Source organism: Passer montanus, unplaced genomic scaffold (genome assembly GCF_014805655.1).
Source record: "Passer montanus isolate IOZ18808 unplaced genomic scaffold, ASM1480565v1 scaffold30, whole genome shotgun sequence".
Classification (NCBI taxonomy): Eukaryota; Metazoa; Chordata; class Aves; order Passeriformes; family Passeridae; genus Passer; species Passer montanus.
The window spans coordinates 5,478,051-5,496,634 of NW_024367708.1; the positions used below are offsets into that span (position 1 = coordinate 5,478,051).

The 18,584-nt window shown below is 39.6% G+C and overlaps 1 protein-coding gene across 1 annotated transcript in view; it reads right to left on the reverse strand.

The window, feature by feature from the left end:
• Positions 1-18,584, reverse strand: part of TBC1D4 (TBC1 domain family member 4) — a 99,400-nt gene that overhangs the window by 22,880 nt on the left and 57,936 nt on the right. The window contains 9 exon segments of the mRNA XM_039714653.1: positions 1,670-1,819; positions 3,706-3,932; positions 4,904-4,978; positions 8,492-8,611; positions 9,274-9,384; positions 10,159-10,250; positions 12,046-12,178; positions 14,487-14,591; positions 17,774-17,863. Of these exon segments, the coding sequence (XP_039570587.1) occupies positions 1,670-1,819; positions 3,706-3,932; positions 4,904-4,978; positions 8,492-8,611; positions 9,274-9,384; positions 10,159-10,250; positions 12,046-12,178; positions 14,487-14,591; positions 17,774-17,863 (1,103 nt within the window).

Here is an 18,584-nt window from a genome sequence, read left to right on the forward strand (position 1 = left end):
CGAATTCCAACTGAAACTGTCTCTGCTCTTGCACATTGAAGTTAGCCAGAACACCAAGAAAAGCTGCCTGCTGCATCACATGCAATCTTAAAGCTATATGATAAAGAAGTGAGACTCTACAGAATTTTTCTCCTGTGAAATAGGACACTTCATGAATGCATAACCAGGATTATTCTGGAAAATGCACTGAAGTTTTAATTAGGGTTCCTAATAGTCAAACAGTTTATAGTCTGCAGATTGCAAAGCACTGACACACTGTGCTAAATTCCAACCTATCATACACTCACTCACACGAGAATGCTAAGAACACCTCACACTGATCCTGCTGGAAGAGATGGTGGTCCTCTCTGAGAAAAAGAACCAAAGGAAAAAAACCCAACGAACCAAAGAAGAAGCCCACAAGAAAAGACACACTGTAAAAAATCAGAACTTCCTCTCATTCCTAAACCTGGTGGCATAACACACATTTGCAAGTTTTGGGCCCTGTCCATATGTTGTTGGACAATATATTTCATTCTCCATTAGCCAGCTGAAGTGATGGATTACCTCAGTGACCCTTACCACATCAGCATTATTCACTCAGTACTTCTTCCTGACCATATCTGCTGCATTCCCTTCACAGACCCAACCAGATGCTAACAGTGCACTTTTGCTATTGCCATTTCCTCACCATGACAGTTCAAGCCCACTTGCTCCCAGAGAGACTTGGAGCTAGTGAGATCCCATTTTCACAAAAGTCTCCATACAAATTAAAGATCAAATGGTATCAGAAGTATGTAAACTGTAAAACCTAAGTAGAAACATGGTAGTCTTCTGGGAATTACCCCTTGAAGATCTCCCCACTCCAAGAGTTCAAAACTCCACTATAATGAAACACAGCACATTGAACTGCCTGCATAACCAATTCGAAATGCAGTATCTCAGAAATTTCAGTTTGGCATTAAGATACAGTTTTCATACAATAGTCAATCTTTCATTCCCCAAACCCAGAAAGCTGGGTTTAATGTTGTCCACTGCCTGCACAAACTGAGCTGGGCATTGGTTCAGCTTGGATCAACTCTGCCATCTAAAGGGAACACAGAAAAAAAGCTGGACTGGAACCCAAATTAGAGGTAGTCTGTAAGAGATGGGTTTGGGGTTTTTTTTGCCACTTTTCATACCTTTGCTTCTTCCCAAATCCTCTTCAGCTGGAAGTTTTGTTAACTCTCTCTAAACATCTCACAGTTAGTATCGACCCAGTAAACTTAGTGTTTCCCCTTCCTCATGCACAGGCACCCCACATTAGTACTGTACACTTTTCACATTGCTCTTTTCTTACTTTCACATGCCAGTGATCATGGCAACACATGCTGGTTTGCATTCAGCAGAGAAAGCATTAAATTGGCATAACACTCCTAAAATCCATTGCAATTCATGTGACAAACCAATGCAGCAGATTTGCAACACTGCAACAGAAATAGGTGACAGCTACTTGATGTCAGCATAGAAGCCTCTAGCTTTAACAGGCTTTTTGATCCAAAAGCCTGTTTGCCCATGTGCATCACGGAAGTCTGTTAGAAATGCAGGAGCACAAGGCAGAGTGGGAGAGATGCCATGTGCTGCATTCCACTGGGAATCCTGCTGTTAAGCTAGTGGCACTGGAGAACTAGGCAGGAGACAATGCTCTCACCTCTTGGAGAGGTCACTTTCTGAGTGCTGGAGCAACCTTCCTGAGCCCTGGTAAAAGGTTTTCAGGAAAGAAGGGGCAGAGAGAGAGGAGGGGAGACCAGGCGACGCAGATTCACTCTCACTGAGAGCGCGCCGAACCCCGACCACAGGACTGCGCAGGCAACAAGAGAACACAGCAGATGGGTCAGCACGGATTCAGATACAACAACAAACCACCAGATTAGAGACACTGGCCAAATACCTCATCTGGGCTTACTTTAACTTTGTTTCCCAGAAGATAAAATGTACCATGTGCATTCCCTGGCAGGTTCCTTGGGGATATTGATTCTGCTGTAAGAGCTGATTTCTATTGAAAAACTTTTTAATGACATGGCAGAACAGGGAGACCACCTTATTTCTTTAGCGTTATTTTTTGCCAAAGCATATTCAAAAAAAGAAGAATCTCTTAAACATTCAGAAAATATCTGTAGAAACCTTCTTCCAATAATAAAACCCACATTGTGTCTTTCCCTTCAGTTTTCTTTCACTGCATTTACATAATCTCTACTTCCTAATGTGTTTGTAAACAACACATTAGGAAGTAGAGATTATGAAAATGAAGTCCTTCTGGATAAATTTTTGGGAAGTAATTAAATTAAGGAAGGCGGTCCTACTCCACAGTTAAACATAACTTAGTAGTAGTGACAAGTATTGGAGGGGACATAAAAATTAATTCAGTTTCTTTTGCTTAATATTTATGACTAATTCTCAAAAGGAAAGAATGAAAAATCCCAGCCTAGAAACCACACTGCTACAAACTGTTTTGACTAAAAATCTGCTGATGCCCCTTAATCAGTGACTTCTTACAAGTTATTACAAAGTAATACAGTCAGCAAGTCCTTCACTTTCAACTGTCAGGGTTTCCTGTTTGCATACAACATGATCAGTGGGGAAGAAAAAGTTTATCTCAGTAAAAACACATTATTTATCTCTCTAGAAACACAGTGTAACAAAGACTGCTTTCATACCCTTCACTCCCTTCCATTCTCTTAAAACAGAATAAAATTTGTTGCCCTTCTCTACTAGCTGGTGCAGCATTCACACTGATATTTTAATGTAGACATCAAATAGGTGACAAATTACTATTTAAAGCCATTTTTAAAAAGAGCTCACAAACAACAGAATTACAGCCAGGCACTGAAACAGACAATAGGTTGGAGAATGTGATCCTCCAACAGCAAAAAATTCAGCTCATCTGGACCTGAGTTTTGTAAAGGGTTTGAAGTTTGTGTAGTCACTTACTGCAGGTAGCCAGCATAGAAGAGTAAAAGAAGGCACAACCAAAGAGGCCCACAATGAACTGTGGGGACATCTTCTGCTGAGTGAAGAAACTCCTGAAGGAACAGTGTTCCATATGTTAATAGCTGGAGAGTCTCCAAAAAGGAAGCAGAAAGAAGTTACAGAGAGAAGCTACAGAAGGAAGCTCTGGAGAAAGGCAAATAGGGAAATCACATGCCTCAGAGTTCAGTGGATGTGTTTAATCCTTATGTCCTTTTGCAAGACTCCTCATCAGTTTTAATGCTGGACATACTTTCTGTGAGATTTGACTAACATGGCTACAGACATTTGAAGCTGTTAGTGCCTTTTTCATCCTGCCATAAAAGTTTCAGGCTGCCATCTCTGCCTCTTAAAGCACTGAGAGCCTCTTTTCCAAAAGGAGTGACTAACAAGACTGCCAAAAAGGCTCAGCTCAGAGGTCACAAATAAATAAATAAACAGATTGGTGTGGGCATCTGGCCGAATCATCAATTTGATGGAATGATGCCTCCCCTGAACCACTAATTCGGGGACTATTAAGTTACTGCAAAGTGCCGAACTACTCAGAGGCAGAGAAGACAGGCTGAAAATAAAGAAATAAACAAACGAACCAACCCTGGAGAAGTGCAGAAACCCACCTGAACTAAGCTCCTTAGGCACTTTGTGAGAAGCAGGGCTGCTGCAGCCTCCCCGAGGAGGGCAGGGGACCGCGGGCGGGTGGCACGGCGTGCCCTGACTCACCTGGCCGCCTCCACGCCGTTCTGCCGCAGCAGCGGGGAGCGGGCGCTCTGGGACCTCCCGTTCTGGAAGGTGATCCTGCGTCTGGCACTGCTGGGCGGGTGGCTGAAGGTGTGCGCGCGCCTCCTGAACTGAGGGGAGTCCGAGCCTTCCTCGGGAAAGGTCTGCCAGGCCGAGGACACGGGGGACGCTGGAGGAGTCGCTGGCGGGGAATCGCCCGGAGAAGTGTCCTGAAAGGAAGTGCTGGCGGAGTAAGGCCTGAGGCTCTGTGCCCTATGAGAGCTCTCACTTAACCCACAGGCAGCCAGCACCAGGGCACCAAAGCCTCTCCCCCTTCTGGGTCATGGCCTATTGTATGCTAATTATCACCCAAACCAGACATCCTCTGAGAGTTCACTCCAAACCAGCAGCGTCCTACTTCCAAAAAGTGAAAGCGCGGGGAGGAATACAACTGTGTATGCAACACAAACAACATGCTGATTGCTCCAGGCATCCTCTCACAGGGACTGGCATTCTAGCTATCAGACATCTCTCTCTTTCAGGAAAACACAGGAATGGAAAAGGCTAGGGAAACTGCTTTTAGCTAGTTTCCTCGACATATCGCGAGCATACTTCCTGTACCGTCACAGCGACATCCTGGAAGAGAGACTGTTATTACACAGCCAGTTTATGTGTAACTGTAGCAGGAAAACCATAACAGAATCTTCACCTCCTGGGAAAACCAGCAACCAACCCTCATGCGAGGTAAAACTTTAAAAACAGGAAATAAAAAGAAAGTGAACAGAGTTCCGCCCTCTTGCTACCATACAGCATCCCCAACAGCTGGGCTTAGGTCAAAAATTCTTACTTCCCTAAAGCAACTATTACTTACAGAAAGAATTCTTCACCTTCAGAGCACTTCCTTTTGTTGAGACATGACCTTACTTAATTACTTCAGTAAAACAAGGCAGAAACCAGAAATTCCTTGCTTTTTGTAAAAGCAAGGGAAGTGTAGGAAAAAAGGGCTGGCAATCAGATTAAAGCTTCGAGTATACATAAACCCCAGCTTTCTTACACCCTCTGCCTCCCAGTGGAAACATCTTTGAGTTTTGTGAGCTGATGTGCTTTGTTCTACTTCCTTCAAATTAAAGCAGGGTGCCGTATCACGCTGCAGTGACAGCGGTGTGCGAGAGCGCCGGTTGGCGCTAAGCTCCTTACGTACTCTGTCAGAAGCCAGGCTGCTGCAGCGCTCAAAGCTGTCCACACTTCCCAGGCGGCCTCGCATTCTGTTGGCTCCCTGCGAGAAAAAAGGCAAGAAATTTAACCTGGTCTTCTTCCTCTTTTTCTGAAGGTTAGGCAGAGATGGCAGCACCTGCACAGGTGAACACAGGACAGTTCGGGCCATGTGACATGTCTGCCTTTAGACCAAAGACCATGGGTCAAGCACTGGACTTTACAAAAAAGTGACATCATTAGCTGGCCAAATTGCATCTTCTCCCGCTTTGCTCCCAGGAGTTTTAACCCTGCACTCCATTGTTTGAGGCAAGTGAGTGTTTCCTGACACTTCTGACACAAAATCACTAAGTCGGCTTAAACAGCTGAGTTCAAAAACTCCAGACTTCAGTACTGTGCATGCACTGCTCCTGATGGATGCATCTGACACACCATGGTCTCATGAGATATAGTTTATCAATATCTAAACATTTCAGACAAATTAAGTCCACCCAGGCAAAAGGAGCAAAAGTACTAAAACTGGGGAGAAATGCTCGCTTGGCAGCAAATCCAGGCAAATAGCATCAGACAAGACTTTTCATGTATAATGCAGATTAACCTGATGCAAATTTGTCAGAAATTTGCGAGAAATGCTAGAGGATCTTTGCTGAATTTTTAACAGTCCTTTAGTTTCACAAGAAAAGGAAATAGATCCACAACACTTTTGACCAGCTTTCACTCCTAATGTTAATTCCCTAATTAGGTTTGCTGTTGGACACTTCTGACTGCTGAAGCAAGTTGCTTTCAATACTTTATCAGGAGAAAAATAGCCTAGGTATTAGGAAAACTATAGACAGGGCTCCTTTTGGTATGCTTGCAACTCCAGGGGAAGTTTTGTGAACATCACCAGTATTTATTTAGCCTACTTTTTCCTGGTAGGAGTTATTTTCAAGACTTAGAATGCCCTTTAAGTGCATTATCCCACTTAACTGCATTACCAGTAAATACTCTGCCTGAAGCATCTCTTCACTGAATCTCCAAAAAAACCAAGAGTAAAGTATAAGTTGGAAGTTTCTCACTACCTTTGAAAATGCACACTTTTGGCACTGTAAGAAGGATTTTTTGGTTAAGAAACAACAACAGAAGAGGTCAGTGCAGCATGGAGTGGATGAAATCTAGTCAAGAGGTCAAAGAAAGGTTATATTTATTTCTCTGAGGTACCTCATTAGGAAGCCTGTTTTTGGTTCAAGCCTCACAAAAACAAGATCAGTCCAGCAAAACAAACAAGTGAAGGAGTGACATTCCTCTGGGACTGTGTAAAGCCAGGGCACAGAAACCAACATGTTTCCCAAGGCAAGTAGTGAGTGGCTTAAAATGTCACTCGATGCTATTTACCCGGCTAAGAAGCCAACCACTTAAAGGGTTCCTAGATACTAGTTACTACATCTTTCTTTCTAACTAAGACTCTCCCCAACTTGCACTGACTTCTAACTTTTATTTTAAAATTTTTATCTATAAAAATATGCTGAATGCCACTTTAAAAGAATGCCACTTTAAAAATGCCACTGAATGCCACTTAAAAAAATTAATTTCTTTTTTGGTCTCTCTGTTACTAAATGTACTTTTAAACAAAGATTGCAACTTATGCACAACTAGATCTGTTGCATCAATACCATCTGCACCTGGCTTCAGGAGAGGAAAACCCACTACACCAGTAAGTATTTCGTGGTTAAATACCTTTAAGAATTAACCATGATCTGTGAGACTTGTTGTAATAGCCTGAGGAAGAATAAGAACTACTGAAACAGTCATTGTGTATCACATGCATGCACACAACACACAGCACACCTGTACAGAGACACTTGTATGTACCTGCTTTAAACAAATAGTTAGTGGTTGAGCTGCACTCCAAGTAATTTTTCTTGGTCTTGTATTGTGTACCCTTTAGGTGGATCTGCAAGGATGAACCCCTATATGTATCATGACTCACTGCAACATACTGCTGTTCCTGATCTGTTGTACTGTCAAGGTAAAGATGAGATGACCTTTCCCACAATCACAATTCCACTTCATAAACAGCAAACTTGAAATGGCTCTAATTCACATTCAGGTGTCCCTTTCTCTTGAATTCAATCATGGGCTGTGGTAGAGCCTTATAACATGCAGCATGTCTCAGAGCCCCGGTGAGAAGAAACATACTATACCAAAAATCCCCTAAGATCTATTTATAAGAAATTTGCCTTCAGAGTTTTTTCAATTTAAGCAGTGTATTTCATCCACATGACTTTTCCTTGACATGACTGGAGTGCCAGCATGGCTGTAAAAGCTTTATTTCAGTGATGACTTCTTTCACAGTAACCACAGGGTTAGTGATCCACCACTAGAGTTAGATCACTTGCCAGTCACATGTTCCTTAGATGTGGAAAAGAAACCAGACGCATCAAAGGCACAACTGTAGCTGTCACCATTTGATGATATTCCAAACTGTTGGAATTACCCAAATTTTCTGACTGCCATCACCCTTTTGCTCTCTTTTACGTACATCACCCTTTACTCTCTTTCTCTCTCTCCATATTCAGACCAAGTTCCTAGTTTGTAAAATCTGCTACTCAAGAGAGGTCAAATTTGATCAGGGGAGTTTAATGCTAGTTTCAGTCCTAGATCACATTGACACCTACCTGTAAGTTCTAATGATTCTCTCTGGCTAAGAGTATTCTGTTTCCTTCACAGGGAACAACCATGGCATCCTACATCTGTAGGTTACTTTATGACATGTCCATGTAAACTGCAGGACAAGTGTAATTTAGTGATTTTGAAGTTAATAGTAGAAGGAACTTAATGTCAGTAGTCCAAATTACCGTGTACTCAGCTCATCACATTTCCTCTGTAATGACACACAGGCAAACAGCCTTCTTCAGGTACTTCTCTATATGCCTATTCTCTGACTCACCCTTCTGAGCAGAGGACACTAAGCAAAATTTGCCATTCTCTTAGTCTTTACCAAAAGACTACTTCATGTAAGAGAGTCTCAGTGATTATCTGTAAATTCATGTCATATCTGGCTAGGAACATTAAAATTAATACCAACTCACGTTTTAAGACTATTGCTTTTTTTTTTCCCTGCAAAAGGAACTTTGTCACTAGCTTCTAAAGATTCTTAGTGCCTAACATGAGCAATTTTAGCTATGAGCTGGAAGGTATTATTTCTCAGAATAGAGAGATTTCCCAAATGCACTCACATTTATTCACACTTTGCAAAACCAATAACATGTCTCTTTATGGGATCATGCAACCACCCTGACTGAATCCTATTCTGAAGCAACACATGCAACAATACTCAGCTAGCTCACTTGCCACCTACAACGAACGTTCATTATTCAGAAATTTGTCCTTTTCCCCCTCAATATGTGTGGCCTCACAGCAAACTTTCTAGTACAGTCAAGTCACAATAAACCCAGCTATAACTCTCAGATTTCACAACAGGGATATTGCTTCATTAAGCATTTATCATATTGAGGACAAAACAAAGAAAAATCTGATAGGTCTTTACTGTCAAGGACATCTGGAACAGCTGATGATAATGAGTTGTTAAACTTACCCTTGAGAAGATATTTTCCAGAGAACTAGTGAAGGATTTCTTTGCCTTGTTTTTCAGAATGTCAAGTTTAAACCGGCCACCACTGGTGGTGCTTTCTGGAATTGCACTGTTAGAAATGACCTGTTGAAATGAGCAAGGACACCATTCAGCTTTGGCAATTATTTTTTTTAATTGTGAAGACTATTTCCAAAGACTAGAGCTGAACCAGGTTACATAAGAAACAAAATACCCTTGGCCTTATTAAAAAAAACACCACAAACACACTACCTTCCTTCCAAAAAGAAAAACCCCGAACAAAAAAACAAAACAGTCTCCCAAACAAACAAACAAACAAACCCACAGTTAAAGGCACATTCCATCTGAAAGACTATATTGTAAAAGCATATCAATTTAACAATACTGTTGCCCATTTCCTTTGCAAGATAAGTTCATAGTTTAAACTAAAACCAGTGCCCTCTTCATTCCTACTCTTCCTAGATATTATTGCTTGGAAGTGCAGATCAAAGGGGAAAGAAAACGAAGAGTTATCCTCCCACCATAAGGAAATTCAGACATACAATTAATTGGGTGTCTTTCTTCCTGTCGTGTCCCCTCAACTATAAAACCCAGGAAAGCCACTATAAATTAAACCAGATTTTTTTCTTCCTGTACAGTCCTTTCTTAATTACAGTACCCAGCTTCAGGTACTGCTGAAGAAATCTAGCAGTGGTCCTACAAGTAATTAAGAGAGCATTTTAATAGGCTGGGAAGGGGGAGAGGAATAAAACAAAACCAAGCTTTACCGACGGTGCTTCACCAATGTGGATGTGCGTTTTCTGCTTGGTCTCACAGAGCTGACGGAGATGTAAGATCACAAGTTCATTTTCTTCCTGGTCACTTTCAGGCTTCATTTTCTGTCAGTAACAGCAAAGAAAGGAGTTTGTCTTTCAAGTCATGATTTGCTTATTTTTCCTTCCTATGTAGGTATCCCTTGAAATTAATACACTGATACACCAAACACCAGAGTGCACTATTATTATGTCGAATTGCAATTCTGTCGGTGTGCCTTCACACTCCTGGGCAAGATAGAGCAAAAACTGAAATGTTGCAGGCTGTAGAGAGAAGGGAGCCTTAGGCCCTTACATTTTGTTTTCTAAGCCTGTTACTATACAGCTCTCTAAGTGGCATAAGGAAACCAAGCCACTCTATTCTTCAGGAACCCAGAGAGGAGCACAGCCTTTGGAAGCCTAAATCATTGTATACTTCATCCACTAGAGTACATCAGCTTACACCAGAATGTTGTGCCAAAATAAGTCAAAAAAGACAAATTCTGAAAATGCCGGACATGTTCCTGATACCTGCATGTCCCTCCTGCTCTCAGCCTACTCCCACATCACTTTCAAGCAGGGAAACTTGTTTACAGGTGAAAAACTAAGCTCAGAACAAAAAATAAAGTCTATATAAGAACACAGAGTATCTCAGCAAATTTGGCAAACAAAACTTTTCAAACAGTGGTGTATCACACATGAGTTTAAATGGGAGCATGTAATTTCAGTATGATTTTTGGCGGAAAAATAATAAATTCTAGATCAACTGCACAACAAACCAAACAAATCAAAATCAAAAATATCTAGTCCATTTTATTGTGGTCTTTTTCAAATTAGGAAGAATAGTTTCTAAGATACTACCTGAACACGTTCAAAAATGTCTGCTTGCTCATTGTCAGTTAGCGATGACAGATGTCTCTGAATTACAAGTTTGGCTCTTGGTGGATAGAGTCCTAGGAGAAGAATGGACCATCAAAGATTCTAAAATGAACTCTCAAAACACTTTTTGAGCAACATGACAGTAGAAGATATAAACCTGCCCTTGAGTTTATACAAGTTAAATGTATGACAGTTGTATATCCAACATATACATGATACAAAATAAGTGAGGTTTTGCTAAACCTCACAATGGCTTTGTCTCCTTTCTTTAGCAGCAAAAATATAACCAGCAGCAGCTACGTGCCTGGCTCCTGTGTGAAATGTTGTGCTCTCTACCCCACCAATGATTTCTGTCCTAATGCCAAGAGATCACTGACAGCTGGAAGCCTGACAATGGTATGGGAGAAGAGGAGGAAAGGAACAGATCAAGGTAATAACAGGAGAGATAAACAATAGATAAAATACTTGGAATTTTTCAGATGCTTTTAACTGAAAAATTATGAATTAGGAAAAAAATTAAGAATAAAGGAAAGAATTTCTGGTACTCAACAAGTGCACATTTTGTCACAGAGGTAATTCTAGGAAATTAAAAAAATGTGATTGAAAACAAACCCCTTGAACCAGATGAAGATTTTTTTCCATCTAAGGCAGATATCATTCACAGAAAATTGCAGTCAGAACAAATAAAATATATTTTTCAAAATCATGCAGCTTTAGGTTTGATTTTGCTAAACTTCTAAACTCAAAGTAGATGGATTAAAAAAAAGTTCTTCAGTCACTAAATAGAAAGTTTATGAAGCTACCACTACAGTACTCTAGTTGCTCCCCCAAAAGAGATTTTATTTTGATACTGGGTGCTTTTCAAACTTAGACTGCCTTATACAGCAGCCTCTATAGTTTATCATTCACAGAAAACTCTCCCAGCTTAGCCTTACCACTTCTGAGTACCTTTTGTTAAACACGGAAACTGTAAGTCACAGCCTAGCAAAATTTCACCCCACTAAGATTTTACACTTGGCTTTTCATCCGCCAGAGGGAAGCAAGTGGCAGCAGTGACTTTCAATGAATGGGAGAACTGTAAATATCAAGCACCACCATAACCACACCAGAAAATACAAGACTATTTGCTTTTTGTAACATGCTTGCTTTTTGTTTTTGCATACAATGCTTTGCAAGGACACATAGCAGAGTGACTATAAAAACAGGATCCTAACTTTTTTTAAAAAATTCTATCTTGTAAGACTTTTTGCATATGTTCTGGCATACATCACTTCCAGAGACACTACAAAAGTTTGTCTATTCATATTTGAACGCAGGGTCTTGTCTTAATTTTCTTGATTAGGTATTAATCTCCTAACTTAATAAATTATTTTCCTATAATATAAGTAGATCTTGCAGTGTGTGAGGGAATAAATACAAAGAAGGAAAAAAATAACCACATACAGGAAAGAAGGAACACACAGGAAAGAAAGATCCTTTTTGATCATGAATATCTTTTTATGAATCATTTTGAAAGCATGCAACAAAAAAACTCCAAACAAACAAACAAAACAAACAAAAAACCCAAACAAAAAAAACCTCCAACAAAAAAACAAAAAAACAAACAAAAAAAACCTCAAACAAATGGAAGGTCAACTGGTGGGTTTTTCTGCTCTGCTTAAGAAAGGTACGATGATGAATGAGTATGTATTTATAGCAGAATATTCTGTTGCAGTATCATTACTGCTAACTCTCCATCTACATACAGAGAATGCAAACTGACAGCAAGAATTGCATACTGTGATACTTTTCCCTCTACTCTTATATTGGCTAAGTTATTCCTCTAGAAAACTCAGCAAACCACAATTAAAAGATAAACTCAGCTGCTACCTTCAATTCTTTCACAAAGTTTGTGCAATGAATGCATAGGGCAGGCCTCACACAGTTTGATCTGTGTCTTGGCATTTTGCAGGGCTGCAGCAGTGCTGAAGGCTTGCTTCAGGGTCAGCATTACCTCATCAACCTATATGGGAAGGAGGGAAAAGAGTATATAAACAAAAATACATGCCATATATACAAAAAAAGATTTATAAATCACATCCCAGGTGCTTTACAATTAAAGGAAAAGGCAAAACCATACAAATCCATTTGCTGTTTTCTAAAGAGATCAAGGCTGAATTTACAGCTTTCTGCCTTTTTTGTAAATGATCACTATCTTTAAGTTCTGCCAGACAGTGTAATTTTGATGTCTAACTGCAGCTACTCAAGTTTACTGGGAAAGTACCCACTATTTTAAGAAGCTGCAAGTGAGAATTTTTGGCTTGAATATATGCTGTCTAAATAAAAAGCATTAATTTCTTTAGGTTCAAGTCTCTCCTGTAAACTGCACATATTCCCTCTTAACCTCTGTCCTCCCACCACTAAACCATTTTAGCAGCAGCCCCCACAGACCCATGCCCACTGCCAGACAGGAGCGTCCCACAGCAGCTCACTTTTCTGCTGGAACCAGACTGCCTACCAGCTTCACCACTATCACTACATAGCCTTAAGCAGTGCTGGCCTGCCCTGCAGTGTGTCCTGATCCTCCTTCTGCTGCTCCCACCAACACAGCCGTGCTGTGCTCCCACACACCAGCACTAGGAAAGCTCAGCTTGTATCCAGCAAAGGTTGAGCTCACAGCATTTCTCCACATTCATTCAAATATGCTCCCAGACCAAAGCACTTGAAGCTCCCATCTATGTATTTCAGGGGAATACAGTGCTTTTTTAAGGGTCTGTTACTTGGGAGAGAAAAATAAAAAAAGAGTAAAAAAGGAACCCAAATATAGAAATTTGAACTAGTTTGTGTCCCAGTATGTGTAGGTTTGTTTTGTTTGCTTTAAACCTCACAGTTTTAAGCATTACCAATAATTTCTGAGTGCTTTCCCTTCTTAGCAATAAAGCAGAATATTGAACAGTGAATGTCCATCTTGCAGCATGGACTGCTAAGTTTTTTAAGTTGGCTACAGTCCCTCTCCAATGCAAGATCCACAGAACAATGCTAAGCATACGGATTTATGACTATCCTAAAATCATAAGAACTGTAACACAAACTGTAAGTAGGCTTACAGCAAATATACACAAGTCTCCCAACACAGGCTGCCTGGCCGTGGAGAACCTGGAAAGGTCTGCCCTGCCACCAGGGTCCATCTGAGTGACTGCATCCGAAAGTAGCTCAGGAACGTTTATTTCATATTGCAGTGTGGGCATACACACAAGAATGAGCAAAGAGGTTCTTAAAAACATGGGGGGTTTATACACCACTTAGGCCTTTGAATTATGCATGGTCAGATTTATCAATAGGTCAGATGTCACGTTTTCTGTTATTACAATGATAAAGCTGATCTCATAGCAAGCTCCTATTTTGACAAAAATGCAGCTTCAGCTGCCATGGTACATCTAGAGCTGTTCGCTGTTTGAAGTTTTATTGATGCAAATCTGTTCACTCTCAAGCTAGTCAATGGATTAACAAATTACATTTTCAGCTAAATAGAAAAGTGATTTTTTAAGTTTATCTCAGAAAGAGTTAGCAGCTGTTACAGCACCATCAAACAAACACGTTTCAGAACAGGAAAGAACTTCTTTTAAAGCGTCACAATCTTCAAATAAAAATGGAGTAGTCAAAATTATCTCCTGTATGCATTTCACACTATTGAGCTACCTGTTATGAGTAAAATCTGTGATATCTGGAACTTCAGTTTATTGATACATACTTTATACAATGTTCAATGTACTTTTTTTATAGTTACACATATCCATGAATACTATGGTTTTCTTCTTCTGTGATCAGATGCTGCTATTTTCTTCTCCTGAGGAACAAAACAGACTACAGGGAAAAAGCTAAAGCCAGATGCAGACTTAAGACACATGCAGGATCAGCCAGCAGTTTAAACCCTGCCCTGAAGGGTAGGTTTGGGTTTTATCATCAGCTTTGTTACTGATTCAATACATGTCTTTACATGTTCAATGGGGAACCAAGTCTCTCAACAGTTAGAACTGGAAGAGTAACAATCAAATACAGAGCCCAAATATGCTCACAGTCACACACCCATACGGATTCATCTATTTGTTACTGATACCTGCATCAGCAGAGCAGCAGGATATGGCTGTGTATGAACAGAATGTTCACATTTCCCACTGCAAATCTGCATGTGCACAGCTGACGTCTTGCACCTGAGCAGACAGGAGCACTGGGGCTCAGCTGACACAGCAGAATAACAGAGACTCCTGTTGTTCAGGAAATGCCTTGGAAATGCTCTGATGAAATGGTTAGGATCATTAATAAATACTCACCAGAGACTCACTTGCACACTGGAACACATAGCAAATATACTGGCTTAACCCAGGTTCCACAGATTCTCGGCAAATAAAACCAAAGTGATCAACGTGTTTTATACCCTAAAAGAGTTTAAAAACAACATTAGTGGACTATTTTATAAACAGGTATAGTTTCCAAAAATTTGAACAACTATAAATGCATACTCCTAATGTTCTATTTTACAGGTAGTAGAATTATTTTTAAACTGCTTTTTGTATTTAAGTTGTGTAAAGATCTTTATATAATCAAAACCAAAGTTATACAGCAATAAATCTGGACCAGAATTTATTCCATCAGCAAAATTGAATTTTCAGGGAAGCAAAGCAAACTTAAGACTGCTGGGTTGTATTTCAAATTCCCTCCACAGTGAAAATTTGATTTTATAAGCCATGCTAAAACACAAGACTGGAGAAGTATAAGGGTAGCAGCAGAATCTTGCTTTCCTGTGTTAGGACCACACACCAAAAAAAAAAAAAAAGAAAAAAGGAAAAAAAAAAGGAATGAGTAACAACCTACAGAATTCCAACTAAATTCTGAAATACATTATTTGAGACTGAGTTACATACCAGATGTTTCAAGACTTACTACACATTACTACTGACACTTTTTTCCAAGATCTTAGTACAACAGCTTGACAGGGAATGCTGCCTTGCTAAAAACAGCCCTGAGAAGATCAAAGACAGCTGCTTCCTAAGAAGCACTATATTCCCAGTCTCAATTCATGGAACATGACTCACTATTGTTAAAGCTCTTGCCAATGTTTTTATCATCTGAGTATGGTAATGGTAGATTTTCTCCAAATGAAAGCCTAATCCCTCAAGTTCAAATACAACAAAAATCAGAACATGGCTGCTTGGATCCATCTCCAAAGAAAACACCTGTATCATAAAAGAGAGGAGGAGGCAAAGCAACTTGCCTGTCACTACAGAAAACACTCTAGACAAAATTGGAAATCCAGTACGTGACAGCATGAACATATTGTCACCACACACTGTTTTTAAAAACAAAATTCCAAAAGTCACTTTTGTGCCACTTAAAACTTAAAAGGTGCAGCGGGCTGCTAAGATGACACAAATGGCATTAGCTGAACCATAGTCCAACTAATCTTGACTTAATTTTCTCGTGACAGATGAAGTCTTCAAAAGCATAAAATAAAAAAAGGTCAGTTGTATACACATGTTAATCTTCAGAACAGTGAAGTGTTGAGCTCTGTTTTGCAAGAAAACATAATTATTAAAGATGGTTTGGTGAGATGCCAGTTCCCTCCCTACTGACAGTGCCTGAACAAGTCTACTGCTGTCTTGACTTCTTAGTCTCCACAGGAGAACATTTGAGGGGGGAGGCAGATGTGACACTTGCCCTACTGAAGCCCAAATAGGACAGTATGTTCCTAAATCAACAGTACTTCCATCACATTTCCTTAAGATGGTGGATTTAAGAGGTCATGACAAAAGAGCCAAATTTTCTGTTGTTCTGGGTTCCCTCAAGGGGAAGGTTTCAACAAGAAAACTTCTAAAGCTATCTGATATCTGAGTTTAGATTGCACACACAGAGGTTTATCATGAATCATGTCTGCTGCTTGACAATCATAGGGAGTGTGGATAATTACATGAATGCAGCAGCTCAACCATGCTTAAGCGATAGGATAAAAATACCTTTATTAGACCAGACTAAGTGAATCCATAATGGAAACTGGCAATAACATCTCCTTTTCATTGTTTGTAAAGTTTGGAAGGACAAATATTCCTAAGCCACAGTCCCACAATACATAATAAATCACTGTCCTATAAATCCGTAACAGAGGAGCCCTGGGGCTAGCACCAATTTCTTAAAGGAAGTACTGGTGAGGTTTATGCAACCAATGCTTAGTCTTGAACAAATTAGTATTTTATTTCTATTGAACTCAGAACCCCCTTGACTTCTCTAAAGTAACTGTTTCACATTAAAAAAAAAACAAACCCAAAACGCAGAAAAAACCAAACAAAAACCTCAAAGTATTGCAACTGCCTCTTTGAGTTATTCTTGAATGCAAAGTAACAGAAGCTTTTCTCCACATAAAGTGAAGAGGTGGAGTGAAAAACACCTCCGAAGTCCAATATACACAATTAGCTGACACTGTTTACTGTACAAAGTTATTTTCCTGAAGGAAAGCTGGGCCTTGAAGGTTTTCCATGGCCTTATTGGTCACCATACTTTAAAGTCAGGAGATAAAAGGTTGTCTCCAGTTAGGACTGTGTTGTTTGACAACTCTAAGTATGTATACACAACCTAGGAGCCCAGGTTGAAGTGTCACTTCAGTACACTCAAAAAAGCAGGAGAAGACCCAAGTCATCCGCAAATTCTGCTTTCCATACCTCTGCTTTAAGAATCATTTTGATCTGTATCTATTATAAAGCTATTACTACATTGTTTGATTATACTGTCTCATTCTGTATTTGCAGCAGCTTTTTTCTTCTACCAAAAGCAATACAAATTGTATTTAAAATGTAGAGCCAATTTAAGGACCTGGACCTTTAGTTGGTAGCTCAAGACTCCACTTGAGTTACAAGTATTGCCTAGTTCTTAATTTGTCTAAGCATTGGTAGCCCACTCATGCAAGAGCAGACTGGTTATTAGCATTAAAATGAATGCACTTGGAGGTGAAATACAGGTTTAGAGAATGACAAAAGCATACTTTAAACTAGAATAATCATGCTTAAATGTTGTGATGGTGTGATGATGTAGAAGAGATAATAAAGTAAGACCTCAAACCAAAAAGTGTCACTAGTGCTGAACAAGAGCAAGATGGAAAGGTGAACATCTTGGCCTTGACATTTAACTTTACAAGAAATAATTATTTATTACTGAACATAGCGAGGTACACCTATCATCATATTCTCCAGAAGAAATGATGCATGTGAACTGCTATTATTCTGAAGGGTTGATTTGATTCCCTCCTCCTTTCACTCTGAAGGTTTTGAGGAACTTGTCTGCTCAGAAACAAACAGTACACTCAGAGCATCCTGCTTCCAAAAACATACTTAATACTCTCCCAAATCAGAAATTGTTTATACTTTGTTTGCTGATGAGTGATTGAAGTTGCTGCTATTACACAGCTCAGACTGGTTATTTTGCACTCATATTTTCTGTACTTTTCTGGAAAAATAATTCTACATTTCTTTTTTTCTCTTGCCTATAGACCAGCAAGGCAACACAGCTGAAGAACAAATAAAATCTTCTTTTTCTCCTGATGATCAACATATTGCTTCTTATTAATGCTTACCTGAGAACATGAGGAGATATCTTTAAAATTCTTTTCAAACACAACAGATTTGGTATCTGGGCTGATGAGGTTAACTTCAAACCTTCCAACCTAAGGAAGAGAAAAATAAATCTAATTTATGACCGTCTTGGGGGTATAGCATTTACAGCAACAAAAATGTCAGAATCTTGCCCTTTCTAGCTCACATAGAGTACCTTTTGGCACAACAGCTTACTCAGCAGGAACAAGGGTGCCAGGGTGCTGTCATTCTGCCCATGTTGAGTAAGAATATTTCAGCGAGAACAATACACTCAGCTGAATAACAAAACTTACTTGGAAAAACCACAGTTTTTCTTCCCCTCTTCCACCTTTTTTCTTCGAATTATTTTAGTCCAAAGATCATATGTGTGACAGACAATACTAAAACCTTTAGGAAACTATGTGGCTGAATTAAAAGCTTAAAAAAGAGGGATTCCTGGTTTTTAAATTATATCATAGATTAACTGAGAAACTAAGATGATACTTTTTGGTTTGTAGTAATTCCAAATGAGAAAGAGTAGCTTCTGCAGCAAACTACCTTTCAGCTTTCCCAAACTGCTCCTCAAGCCCATGGAATTTATTCTACAGACCTCAGATTTTTTCAGCTAAATCCTGTTCATTACTAGTGGTAAGCTGTGGCTTTCTGAAGGGCAATGCATTCTTACTTCAGATATCATTTCTCCAAGAGAATAAAAATAAGAATGATCCTTAAAACAAATGGAAAGACAAAATCCAGGCATTTAGCCCACTGTTATTTTAAGGTCCAAAGATTCTTCCTTTTAAGGGTCACCTC